Source organism: Artibeus jamaicensis, unplaced genomic scaffold, assembly GCF_021234435.1.
Source record: "Artibeus jamaicensis isolate MK-2021 breed Jamaican fruit bat unplaced genomic scaffold, CSHL_Jam_final contig_76, whole genome shotgun sequence".
NCBI classification, from domain to species: Eukaryota; Metazoa; Chordata; class Mammalia; order Chiroptera; family Phyllostomidae; genus Artibeus; species Artibeus jamaicensis.
This window is the reverse complement of record NW_026521954.1, coordinates 25,922,016-25,935,334: the sequence shown is the minus strand read 5'-3', so window position 1 is coordinate 25,935,334 and position 13,319 is coordinate 25,922,016. Positions and strand designations below refer to the sequence as shown.

The window sequence follows — 13,319 nt, the reverse complement described above, 5'->3', positions numbered from 1 at the left end:
AATCTTGGTCGCAGTTGAGGGTCTTTGCTTCCCCGGGTCTGGCCAAGAGTTTCCAGAACATATAGGGGAGGCAGACTGATAGGTGGCTCTTCCTCTGGCTCTCCTTTGAAACGGGGGTGGGGGGGGGTGGCGTGTTCCTCTTGACTGGGCGACTAAAACACTGGATTGCACCACTTTTCGCCTACCGCCAGCCTTTCCCACTGTCTTAGGCTTCTGACCTGCACCCTGACAGCATGTCCTGCACTAATTCCTGCCAGCGGTCTATATAAACACACTGATCGGGGTGTCCTGGCTTGCCTGTTACTATGAGGTGGACTGTCCTAATTATACCTAAGTTTAGTGTTCCTTCAGGGGGCCAGCCTACTCCAAATGTTGGCTACTCAGAGGCGCAAAAGACCTCTAACTGACCGGCATCTATGCTCGGTTCCTGGCCCCGAAATCAGTCAGAGTTTTGCAGCATGCAATCTAACACAGTGGAAGGTCCCCCGCCCATGGTGATCCTCCCAGAACGACGCAGACAAACAAAGGGAAGGGGGTTTCACTCGCTCACCCGCCTGGCCTGCTCCCTCGCGGGACGAAGTCGGTCTTGCTAAGGTTGCCCCAGCAGAATTCGGGGTTAGCTGCCAACCCTTATGCCGTATGACCCGACACAGGAACCGCAGCTTGGGGCCCACTCTTGCTCCGTAGGACCAGCCCGTGGAGCCACAAACACAGTCACTCACACTTTCACTCTTAAGCACTCTGAGTTTAAACAATCCCTCCCCGAGTGAGGGTCAAGTGGTCAGACTCAGCATGAATCTGACCCAAATTTCTGATTTGAGGTGATCAGCCTCTCTCTGGTCTCGGGTCAAGTCCCCGGGGCTCTTACCAATTTGGCGCCTCTGGTCTCGGGTCAGGTTGTAGTCCGAAACCCTCTCTTCCCGCCTGGAGTGTGGGCCGTCGGCCATTGCCCCAACCGGACGGGGTCTGAGAAGTCTCAGGGCACGTGCACCCCCGCTTCCCCAGTTGGACCTCCGGCTGCCTCCCTGCTTATCTAGTCGACGGCTAGTCAACGGCAAGTCGACCCGAATTTGTGTAAGGTTGCTTCCCGGTCAGGAAACCAAATGTTATAGGAAAACGAAGCAACCAGACACTGAGGGATTCTGGAGTACGAGGTTTATTAACGTGTACGGGGGCAAAGGAGTCAGTCTCCAAATTCTGAGCCCTGAACAAAGGATTCTTGGGGTTTATATAGCCTATGGGGTCTTCCTGTTTACGTAGCAAAGCGGATACAGAAGCGGAATGTGGTAGTTAGTTCTGTCTACGGGGCAGAAGCAGAGTACAAAGGCTAAATGTGAAAATCGGTTCTACCAGTGGGGGTGCTAGTCCCAGTCCTACTGACTATCCTGCTGTTTGCTTTTCCCATGTGGCCTTATGGCTCTCCCAGGGCGCCTGGGGTTTTGGGTGAGCAAAGGTTTTCCAAAGCTTCCCACATCAGTAACTGAATGGGAGACTTTACCCAGCTCATGAGCTCTGGAGTCAGAATCCTTCCCTGTAACTAATGTTAGTGACCTTGGGTGGCATGGGGCCGTAGGGGACTTATTGATCACTTAGGATCATGGGACTTGTGGTCCATCTGCCTGATGACAGCTGTATGACATGGGGCAGCTGACTTTGCTCTGACAGACTGCCACACCACTGAGACATCCACCTGCCTGCGGGGATTGCGAAATAGTCGGAGGTTTTATTGCAAGATTTAATGGGGGGTGGGGAGAAAGGAAGGGTTTGGTAGGCATTAAAGAGGGGAGCGGGGGTTTCCAGAGTGACATCTGGGTTTACAGCTCCTTGGGCCACTGGCAGGGTGGATGTAGGCGTGCAGAGCAGGCTGGATCAGCGGGCCGAGGTGAGTTCCCAGTTCAGAGTTTGAGGACCTCCAGGACACGAGTGCAGCGGGCGGAAACTGCCAAATAAGCGCGAGATTCTGGGACCCCTCCGTGCAGGGAGACCACGACCCACCAGCTTACCTTGGCGCTGCCCTTCTCTTTCATCCGTGGGTCTCCCCGTCACCTTTGTTCTGAAGTGAAAACAAGGAGCTCCCCCCCCCCCGCTTTGGTCTGGGGAACATGAATGTTAGCTCCAAATGCGGTCATTCTCTCTTGCTGTCCCTTTCCAGTTAGTTTTTCTCTTGTAACACGTGGCACTTACACGGTTGCTCATGGATGGTGTGAACAGAATGACTGGAGCACCCCGACTCAGACTGTATACTTTGTACAGGTTGACATCAAACGATGGCACCCACGCCAGAAGGAAGCGAGGACACTCTGTTCCCAGATTTCCCCAGGGGGCCCCTGCAGGCGTACCGTGCACGCGCGTCCTTCAACTGGAAGGAGCTGGCACTGTTCTTGGAAGGCGAGGACATTCTGCGCCTGAAGGTGAGGCCCTACTGGCCCAGAGAGGGGTCTGTTGGCATCTCAGTTCGCTGGCAAAGATGGGGCTTTGCGTTCTTAAAGCCTCGTGGCTTCCCTGGGCCTCAGGTCTCCCTCTGTAAGGTGTGGCTGTTCCTGGGCGCAGTGCAGGCTGGGCCCCTGTTTGCACCCCGGGATGGTGGAGCCTCAGGGAATTGTCCAGGCACCCGGCGGGTTGGAGCCTCCTAAGCCTCAGCCAGGAAGGACTGCTGTCTCTGTCCTGGTGTTTCTGGCTTAGACTTAGTGCACCACGCCGCAGCCTCGAGAAAACGGGGATAAGTAAGAGTGTGGTAAGATTGCAGTCTTTGCTTCTAAACTGCTGTTCTTGTGTTTCTTGCATTTCCAGAAAACTATCTTCTCGACCTTGGAGAACGACCCCCTCTTCGCCCATCCCAGGGGGCACGACCTCTCCCTGGAGCAGTACCGCGAGCTGACCTTCCGGCGCCACAAGCGGCTCTTCGAACACAACTTCCTCCACCCCAGTGACCTGCAGCAGAACCCGCTTAAATCCCTGGTGCTGGTGAACTGCCTGGGCATGTACGACTGGTCCCTGGCCAGCAAGGTCATACTGAGCACATCTGTGAGTAGGGCTCAGGAGAGGAATGTCCAGGCTGCCCTGGGTCAAGGCTTCTGTTACCACAGGAACTTGTGTACAGAAAATACACGCAGCCTGTGGGATTTAGATGCTCACCGCCGTGGTTTTGGGGTTGTTCATGCTTATCTGCTTTTAATATTTTCTGGGGATTTGTGTGTTTGGGGAAATGCTTGTTTAAAGAGATTTCTAGTAGTAATGTAGGAGCCCTGGTTGGTGTGACTCAGTGGACTGAGCACCGGCTGTGAATGGAAAAGGTCTCTCAGGTTCGATTCCCAGTCAGGGCACATGCCTGGGTTGCAGGCCAGGTCCCCAGTAGGAGATGCAAAAGAGGCAAACACACACTGATGTTCCTCCCCCTCTGTTTCTCCCTTCCTTCTCCTCTCTAAAAATGAGTAAGTAGTACTTTAAAAAACAAGGATATTGTAGGAAATGAGCAGAGATGATAACGTGTCAGCAGATCGTGGGGTTTTTAGTGAGAAATCCAGTTTTCCCACCCATCTGCATAAACCAGCACACACCCGACCTTGAGAGAGCGCAGCGCTGTGGACGGCAAAGCCCTGTAAGAGGAGCAGCTTTGGGACTCCTTTGCTGTATCCCCCGCCCCGCCCCCCTGAACACCCCTGAAAACAAAAAACCTTGGCAAAGCACATGGTCTCCCCAGTTGTCTGATGGAAAGTGGGCCCCTGGCCCTCACGCACCCCCTTCCCGCCCGTCCTGTCCTGCGTCCCTCACAGAGCCTCAGGGTGTGCTGGGCGATTCTGCTGGATTTGCTCAAACTGCTTGGGAGGGGACCCAGGCCTCCCAGCCCCCGCAGCCTCGCGTGCCTGTGGTCAACCTCTCGGGGCTGCACTGGCTGTCTGGCCCGGTGTGGCAGTGTGAAACCATGGGGGTTCGAGGGCTCTCATTAGTGACACCGCAGGGCAGCAGCACTGTTAGCTTCCCCCTGTTTATGGGACGACGTCACATTTTTCAGGTCTTCCTGTCAGCGATTTACAACTCTGGTTTCGAAAGACTTTTCGAATACATCCCAAAGGTCTTCAGCATGGAGGTGAGTTTCCACTGGCGGCAGGCTGTGAGCCTGCAATCTCTCACTGTCCTCCTGGAATCTGTGGGCGGGGCAGCTGCAGGTGGGGGGCCTGGGGATCTCACTGTATCGACTGGTGACCGCGTGCTGCTCTCAGGTCGTTCACGCCACCCTGAACAGACGGGGCTGCCGAGCCCCAGTGCTGACTGGGTGTGGCTTCTCCTTATTGAAGCGAAAGGAGCTGCTGCCCAGGAGCTGCTCTGGCCCCAGGCCAGCTTAGTGGGGCCCTGGGCCGTGTGGTGTCCCACACAGCTGGGGGGACGCTGCGAGACCACTAGTGGGTCAGATAGGAAACTGGGGTTTGGGGCTTCTGCTGGGGTTAAAGGGCGCTTGGCCCTCAAAGGAAGGGTGGGGCGGGCCCTTCCAGGTCTACGGAAAGGAGCCCCTGCTGCCCGACTCTGCCTTTGCTTCCACGCTAGATCTCTGGGTGCCTGGCTCTAACTGAGCTCAGTCACGGGAGTGACACCAAAGCCATCCGCACGACCGCGCACTACGACCCCGCCACCGAGGTAGGTGCCCCCGTCCCCGCGCTGCCACGGCTTCCAGCCCACAAACTATGTGCGGTCATGAGTGAAAAAGTCATCAGACCCGACACTCGGCTGCACCGTGGCACAGATCCGTGGCGCCGATAAGGGCAAGGCTGCACCTGCCCCTCCCGGAAACTGCAAGGATGGGTGGTCAGCGAGGGGTCCAGCGGACACGAGGCGGGTGGGCAGGAACGGCACTAGCAAAGGTGGTCGGGGAGGTCTCACCAAACACAGACACGACCCGGGGCTCGGCCCCACACCCTGCCCTGAGGTTTCGCGTACGTTGTTACCTTGTCTGATGCACTGGGTGCTGTCTCCACGGGAAGGTTCCTTTTCCAGGCCCGCGGCCCAGGAACACGCTCCGAGTGCGGCAGGGCCACGGTGCCTCCAGGAGGGGGAACCCTCGCCAGTCTCTGCCCTCAGCTGAAGGGTCGGAGCTGAGAGCGCGCCAGAGCAAAAGGGGGCTTCTGTGTGCATGAGCCGATCAAAGCCCCCCCGTACCCCCCTGTGCAGGAATTCATCCTCCACTCCCCCGACTTCGAAGCTGCCAAATTTTGGGTCGGCAACATGGGCAAGACGGCAACCCACGCGGTGGTGTTCGCGCAGCTGTACACGCCGGGGGGCCAGTGCCACGGCCTGTTCCCCTTTGTCGTGCAGGTGGGCTGCTGGCCTCGGACGTGGCGTCCGGAGACATAGCCACCCCCGGGGGTGGGGGTCCTTCTGGCGTCTAGTGAGTAGACAGGGATGCAGCTAAACACCCCACAGCGCCCAGGGCAGCCCACCCTCCCGGGAAAGGACTGTCCCCCCCGGGTATCAGGTGCCGCTGCTGGACAGCCCTGAGCTCTGGGGTCTTGGGCGGAGGGAGGACTCTGTCCTCGCAGCCACACGGGCATCGTCTCAGACACTCAGCACAGGTCTAGACCGCCCAGCCAGGCCCGGGGCTACTCCGGGGGCTCTGACACGGAGCCCAGCTGGGGGGCCATGAAGGAGCCCACTCCTGGGTCACAAACAGGAAGGTCACTGCCCGGGGCGGGGGGGCGCTTGGGGCCGACGGCTCCCGGGGTTTGAACAAGTCCACCTGGAGCTCCGAGTGCTCAGCGCAGTCGCCGTGTGCTGTGCTCTCTGCAGATCCGGGACCCGAAGACCCTTCTCCCTGTGCCTGGGGTGATGGTGGGTGACATGGGGAGGAAGATCGGGCTGAACGGCCTGGACAACGGGTAAGTGCCCCACTCCGCCATCTCGCTTGGTCCTCAGGCCGAGGGCCCAGGGCTCAGCTTCATCCAGGGCTCAAGGCCGCACAGCCCCTCATGCCTGTGACCTCACAGGGATGCCCAGCACTGTCCCCACACCTTCCTACGGTCCTGTGGGGCTGGAGACACATGGTGGGGACACAGTCCTCCCCTCCGTACCCGAGAGCCATGGCATACAGGGCCCTGTCCTGCATCCGCCCAGTGCCGGGAGGTACGGAGGACCCCAGTGCAAACACGTGGCCTTGTCCTCGGGCCCAGGCAGGCAGCTGTGGCCGGGCGGGGCCTCAGCCCAGGGCCTGCCTCACACCCCCCCGCACCATGAGGTCCCCACCAGTGACCTGGAGCTGCGGCATCCAGCAGGCGCACCCACTGATGGAGGGGCGGGGCGGTGTAGGCTCTGGGGTCCGGAGGGTGACATATGTGGCGTGTGCAGGAGCGCCTGTTCCGAGCGCCCGGGATGAACTTTGGAGCCAGAATCTGGGTTCACATCCTGGGTCCACCTCGAGTTCTTCCTTGGCCCATTTCCTCATTGGTGATGTGGGCATAATGACAGTCCCCGAACCACACCCTTGTGGGTCCTGCCTGCACGTGGCAATATTGCTGGCTGGCCACTGAGCGCCTGCTGTCCCACGTGGCACACTGTCTCCCAGGAAGCCGGGCTGAGGGGCTCGCCCCTCAGATCCTGTGAGCTGGTTTGTGAGGGGCGGGGAGCAAAGCCAGGGCGCCCCTTGGCCCAGCAGGGTCTTGCCTACCTGTGTTGAGAGTGCTCACTCACCTGCTGCTCGGCAGCCAGGCAGAGCGCAGAGGAAGCCTGCTGTCGATGGCTTGGCCTCACTGGTTGTCCCAACCACGGTCATTTTGAGTATAAAGTAGGAGGCAGGCCAGCTTCAGAGAGAGAAGCCGGACCAGGTGGTCCCCTTGATGCCGAGCATGGAGGAACCTCTTTTCCCCTGTCTTTCCCCTGGGGTAGGGGTGCTGGGCACAGGGGGTACGTCTCTGGTGTCTGCTTGGACCCCCAGGCTGTGCCAAGGGGGCCGGGAGCCACTGACTTCACGCAGTCAGTTTGAGGGGGAAATGGCAGAAGCTGCTGCCCGCAAGAGCAGACACAGATGCTTCTGATTTGTGCTCACCCGGCGCCCGCGCCTCTGCTGCTGGCCCGAGCGAAGAGCCTGTTGATTGATGTCTCAGCCTGGTCAGCTGGGGGCTCCCTTGGACCACCACTCTGTGAGGGGCCCGGGACGGTTAGGCCGGTGGCCCTTCACCCTCAGCCGTCAGCCAGGTGGTGGCACAGCTCAGTGTGACTGAGATCACACTGGTCGTGGGCCTGAGGCATCAGGGGGACCGTGTAGGAAGTGGGGGTGTCCATGCTGCCTCGTCCTGGACTTTGAAAAGCAGCTCCCTGCCTTAGCTCCATGCCTTCCAGTTTGGGACTCAGAAAACACATGTGCTGGGACCCACGTTGTTGGGAGGGCCTGTGGGTACATGCGAGGCCTGGGCAGTGCAGCTGCGTGGGAACGGGCCGGTCGCATCCATGGGAAGGTGTCTCCGTTCAGTGGAAAGCCCTGCTCTCGGTTCCCGCTGACAGACGCAGGTTTCTAGAGGCCAAAGACTGTCTCTCAGAAGGTGCTGCCCCACACCTGAGACTGGCCCTGCCAGGGGCCGCACAGTGACCACCCAGGGGCTGTGAGGGCAGGTCCCCCAAATCACGGTGACACCGTGACCGTGGAGCCTCTCAGCTGATGAGACTGTGGGAGTTGGCTGGGCCGGTCCCCGGGCCTTCGAAGGTTCAGCGACTGGTCCCGGGTCCCAGCTCCCTCCCTCCGGCGGGTGCCATGCCCAGCAGAGGGCGCACTGGCCGTGAGGACAGGTGACCTGTGGGGTGTCACGCCTCCCGGCCCTCGGCTCTGCCCTCAGCATTGAGTCGAGTGGGTTTCTCTCTCTTTTTCTTTTGTCTGAGGTCACTTATCTTGAAAACATATGTCAGATTCTGTCATTTCACAACTTCTGAGGATGTGGGCTGACTGTAGAAATCAGAAGTGAGCGTGAGTTTTGTGGACACATTTAGGCGAATGGCTCTAAAAGCAGAAGACAGATGCTCTCAAGCGAGACTCTGGCCTGTGAACCTGCAGCTGCTGAGCTCGTGCCCAGGGCTCTGAGGGGAGGCGGGGCCTAGGCCTGGGGACTCCCTCCAGCGAGTGGCCGGAGGGCGTCCCCAAGGGGCTGGGTGCGCTTGCTCCCGGGAGGGAGGTGTGTCAGCGCCCGGGAGCAGGGTTGCTACCCTCGAGCTCCCGGCACACACGCCCTTGCCATGCCACCCCCATGCCACCGTCCCCCCCAACACACAGGCCCTGTGCCCCCGGGGCTGGCCCCCGCTGGCTGCCTCGTGGACAGAGTTCATCCCGTGTGCAGACGGGAAGGTGCGAGCCTGCCTTCAGAAGCACGTCTGTGCGTAGAATAAATGCTTAGGCGCGTTCAGCCTCGGCCCATGGCTGAGCGGCTAGAAAGGCAACAGTTTTCCTCTCTCAACCTAGGGCACCTGGCGTTGGCACAGTCACACTAGAAAAAGCCTTCCTCGCTTCTAGTGACCAGTGGGAGCCCCTGAAGCTGGCACTGCATCCGGGTGTTCTGTGGCCTGGGGGGCCTCACACAGCCAGTTGGAGCACCCCACAGAGGCCCCGGTGCCATGGCTCACCCCCAGGGAGGCCCCTGATGTGCGAGCCGGGCCTGCCACGGAGAGTGGGCAGTCCCCGCTGGAGTGCCCCCAGTGGTGTTCTGGGACCACCAGCTCCCACTGCAGGCCTGGAGGAGGGCACCTGGCTGGTTCGAGGGTCGCATGCAGACGCAGCCCACAGCAGGGAGCTGGCAGGCTGGGTTCCTCCAAGGGCCCACCGCATTTCGTGGGTTAGAGTCCCAGGCTGTAGGATTGAAGGTAGGTTTCGTGCAGGGTGGGATGTCCTGGTGGGCATTCCGGCAAGGGCCCTACGCACAGGACAGGCCAGAGGGCCGGGGCCTTCAGAGAGCTAAGGGGGCACTGCACTCCCGCCAGGGCTCTGGGTGGGGTGGAGGTGAGGAGGGGTCGGGCAGAGCAGACAGGTTCGAGGTGGGGGGGCTGCTGGCGCTCAGAGTGTGGTCTGCAGGTTGGTGAAGGGACAGTCCCTACGAGGGAGGTGCTCCTGGTGGCGGCCAGCCAGGGGACAGCAGGGACTGCAGGTGTCATCGGGGTGGGGTAGGTTTCTCTGCACCACTCAGGGAACGTCAGTGGCTGGCCTGCCACGTCCCTCGGTATGTGAGGCCTCCTGACCTGACAGCCACACACTCAGAGGCGGTCACAGCGAAGCACGCGTGGGGCCTTCCCTGCACTGCCTGGAGGCCGAGCATGGGGTTCGCCCGAGTCTCAGAGCCTCGCTCTGCTGCCTTGACCTCCTGGCCTGGGTTCTGGCAGGAGCCTCAGGTGTGAGAGCAGAGACCCCGTCTTGAAGAACGCAGCCCTCTCTTCTCTGCCCGACGGCTGCCGCCTCAGGGGCGGGCAGGGGGACCCGTGTCCCCGGGGAGTGGGCTCCGTTGTGGGAGCTCACCTAGTGACCTCAAGACTGGGCCCCGTAGACACCGGTGCCCAGTACGCTACTCCGCCCGGAACAGTGCAGCTGTTCTGTTTCAGGTGGACACCGCCACACGCTCCCCCGCCGGCTTTGTAAACCTGTTTTGGACAAAAAAGTGTGTTGGAATTTCCTGTCTCCAGGTGTTCTCTCTCCGGTCCTCGGGTTTCTGTCCCCTTGCCAGCTGTCCTTCACTTTCTTTGGGTGTCAGGAGCAGTGGCGGGGAGCCGGGCCAGCCGCTGTTTGACCCGAGGACCTGTGCATCCCCCACAGGTTTGCCATGTTCCACAAGGTCCGGATTCCTCGCCAGAACTTACTGAACCAGACTGGAGACGTCACCCCTGAGGGCACCTACGTCACCCACTTTAAGGTAAAGTGTCTCCAGGTGGGGAAGCTCCCCTGAGCCCACAGATGGGCCGCCGGAGCCAGACTGGCTGGTGGCAGGCCTTGCTAGGTCTGGGTTCCGCTGCTGGCACTGAGGAAGTGGGTGCTTGGGTCAGCCACACCCCCGGGGTCCCCAGTGTGGTCCCCAGTGTGCCCACAGAGGCTCGCTGACAGCTGCCTGTAGCCCTTGGGGTTGGTTAGGGAGCCACCCTGTGGTGCTGCGCCCCATGGAGTCCCCCAAAGGTGACAGGTTGCTGGGTCCACAGATGAGGGTGACAGAGTCCGGTGTCCGGTGCCCCCTGAGTGCATGGAGTGGCAGACACAGCAGTGTGGCCTCGGGCCTTCCCCAGACACAGGCACAGATGGTGTGTTGCCAGCGCCCACCCCCTCGGAGGCCCCGCCCAGACTGCAGGCCTGGTGTCAGGCATGGGCGCGGTGGGGAGCACGCCCGGAGATGAGAGAGATGGCAACGGGATGGGGCGTCTGACAAACGGGGACAGCCATCTGGAGATTAATCAACTGCACATTCACAGGAAAGTGAGCCATTGATGGGAAACATGGAGCAGAGGATCCTTTGGAGGCAGCCAGAGGGGACGGGGGGAGGGGGGAGCGGAGAAGAGAAAGTTTGGGGAACCAGGGACAGTCAATGTCTAAACTCGGGAAAAGAGGGCGACTCAGGAAAAGAAGGGGAGCAGCTGGGGGTGCGCACCAAGACGTAGGTGCTTCCAAGAGCCCTGAACCCCCCCGGGGCGCGGGGGGTTCTGACGCCAGTGGGGTGAGGCTCTGCAGCGGGACACAAAGGGCGAGGATTCCTGGAAGTGGCGTTTCAGGGCGCGTTTTCAAACCCAGCTGGACCGTCCCCTGTCTGCAAGAACTCAGACGTTCCAGCTCGCAGAGCTCGTGGAGGTTGCCATGCAGATACCGCAGGCGCCCGGTTTTGGAAGAAAAGCCGAAACTCAGGGAATGAGCCCAGGGGAAAGCGGGCGACTGGTCGGTTGGGAGAGTCCGGGCAGGGTGTACCCATGGCCACTGAGGGATGCACCGCTTGTGCTCCCAGCCTGTAGGCAAGGATTCGAACTGGGCGATGATCTGTTTTAGAAGGACAGACAGGACGCAGGTGAATGTCATCCTCCTTCACACGGTGTCATTTGGGGAGAGGGACCCAGGGGATGGGGGTCGAAGGGAGATCTCACAAATGCACCACGGGCTCCAGCAGCGGGCTGTGTGGGGCGCCCCACCTGTGCATCTGGTCTCGGGCAGGTTGACACCAGTGGCCTGGACCCCGGTGGGCAGCTTGTAGGCTCCCTCTGCCTGGGGTCCCTGTGGAGCTGAGTGTCCCCCAGTGCCTCCCACCATCTCATGATGGCTCACTCCTGGCACCTGTACCCCGGCCGCCAGGCCCTGCTGCACCTGGAGGTCTGTGTCGGGGGCCCCTAGGCGCAGGGCCCATGCCGAGGGTGGACACGCTCCCGTCTTCATGCCTCTCTCCCAGACATGGCCTCGGTGGTGGTGGAGGTCTGACTGATGCTCCTCACTGCTTTCTCCGCAGGACGACAGGCAGCGCTTTGGGGCGTCCCTGGGCAGCTTGTCTGCTAGCCGGGTCTGCATCGTGGGCATGTGCGTCACTAACCTGAAGCTGGCTGTGTGCATAGCCCTTCGCTTCTCTGCCACCCGGCGTCAGTTTGGACCCGCAGAGGGGGAGGAGATCCCCGTCCTCGAGTACCAGCTGCAGGTCGGACTCCCCGCAGGATGCCGCTTTCTTCCCACCGCACACAGGCCCACTTCCCCCCAGGCAGCAGCCGTCTGGCTCCTGCGAGCTGAGTGAACCTGCTCAGTGCTCTCCGTGACCTTTGATTTCCTGTCTCGCCATTTCCCCATTTCCCTTCTGAGCTCACGAAGCACCAAGCGTCCCCGGGCAGCACAACAGCTGGTTTGCCTAGTTCCCAGGTGGACTGGTACTTACCCTGCCTGTCTTCACTTCAGAGAAGCAGCAGGGAGAGCTGGGCGTGCAGGCTGCCTGTACTGTGCCTTTCAGCGGGGTTGGCCGGGGTGGGAGAGGGACTGGCCAAGTGTCGGGGACCTCTCTGGGAGGACCTTGCATGCCAAATGGGTGAGTGGGAGGTGATATCCCGTCGTCACACTGGACCCGGGCCCGTGCACTGCGCCCCCTTGCAATGCCGAGGCCCACATGAGATGGGTGCCCCCCCCACCCCCGCCCCACCATGAGCACTGCGGGGTATTCATGCCAGCGTCCTGTTCACTTCAGCAATGGCGCCTGCTGCCCTACCTGGCAGCCGCCTACGCCCTGGACCACTTCTCCAAGTCGCTTTTCCTGGACCTGATGCAGCTGCAGCAAGGCCTCCGCGGGGACGACCGCAGTTCCAGGCAGGTGAGGGCGGCCCCCTTTGTCTCTGCGTGTTTGTGGCGATTTAAGCCAAACTGGGCGCAGGCTCCCGCGTGCCCTCAGTGTGCCCCCCGCCCCAGAGCAGTGTCAGCGTGGGCGGCGTGTGCGCACATCCCCCTTCCACAAGGGAGGGCCAGTGCAGCTCTCGCTGGGAGGAGTACAGCGGGTTTTGGCGGCTTTGTCTTCAGAGAGCGCAAGGGTTTTGCAGCCCCTTGACCAGCCCCGCAGCAGATTTCATGGCCCTGGCACTCTCGTAAACAGCCCCGCCGGGTCCGAATCCAGCTGACAGGCCCGGAGCTGGACCAGCCCGGGGCCTGGGCCAGACACGGTGTGCTCACCCAGATCAGCCTTCCCACTTCCGGTGCAGAGGGTACAAAGTGACTTTCTCTGGCCACCCCACTGCCTCCTGGGCAGGTGTAAAAGGTGAACCACAAACAGCGCATGCGCAGACGGATGAGGAATGCCATGGGTTGGGGTCTGTGCAACAACCTGAAAGACCTTGCAGGGATGCCCTGCACCATCCTGCCGTGTCTGAGCCGTGATGGTGCCGGTGGCCAGCAGGGGGCGCGGCTGGGCCGAGTCCAGATCTGCAAGGGCACCCCCCCTTCCCCTCCCTCGGAAGGCAGGGGTTAAGCGTGTTTTTCCCTTAGCATGAGTCACCGCAGCTCCTGCCAGCTGACACAGGAACTGTTAATAATGTTATAAAGTGTAATCACGCTTTATTCCTTCTGAAACTGGTTTAACCCAGCTCTGAGAGACGTCAACGTTGCTTGCGTTTGAGGTGGAAAACACTTAGTAAGCAGGCCTGTGTGCCTCTCTCTCTCCGAATTGTTTTTATTAAACACCTCCTAGAAGCAAAGGATCTTTATAGGACGTGGAAGGCCCAGGGCCCCTGGCTGGGGCGCCCCGGCAGAGCTGACAGGGCCACTGCCTCGGCTGCAGCCGCCCGGCCCGGCTAGGCCTGCCTCCTCTGGCGTGGTGCCGACCCCTGCTCCTTACTGTCACATCCCTGCGCCATGTTTGTGTGCGCCCTGT

General features: G+C 60.8%; 1 protein-coding gene across 4 annotated transcripts in view; it reads left to right on the top strand.

The window, feature by feature from the left end:
* ACOX3 (acyl-CoA oxidase 3, pristanoyl) overlaps positions 1–13,319 on the top strand; it is a 31,849-nt gene that overhangs the window by 5,353 nt on the left and 13,177 nt on the right. For 3 of the 4 annotated variants that reach the window (XM_053672404.1, XM_053672401.1, XM_053672402.1), the window contains exons 2-10: positions 2,254–2,411; positions 2,791–3,024; positions 4,013–4,087; positions 4,543–4,632; positions 5,164–5,307; positions 5,779–5,867; positions 9,770–9,881; positions 11,430–11,612; positions 12,147–12,269. In XM_053672404.1, coding sequence (XP_053528379.1) covers positions 2,268–2,411; positions 2,791–3,024; positions 4,013–4,087; positions 4,543–4,632; positions 5,164–5,307; positions 5,779–5,867; positions 9,770–9,881; positions 11,430–11,612; positions 12,147–12,269 — 1,194 coding nt within the window. In that variant the 5' untranslated portion in view covers positions 2,254–2,267. The remainder of the gene's footprint in view (positions 1–2,253; positions 2,412–2,790; positions 3,025–4,012; positions 4,088–4,542; positions 4,633–5,163; positions 5,308–5,778; positions 5,868–9,769; positions 9,882–11,429; positions 11,613–12,146; positions 12,270–13,319) is intronic. The other variant, XM_037126857.2, reaches the window with a different exon arrangement.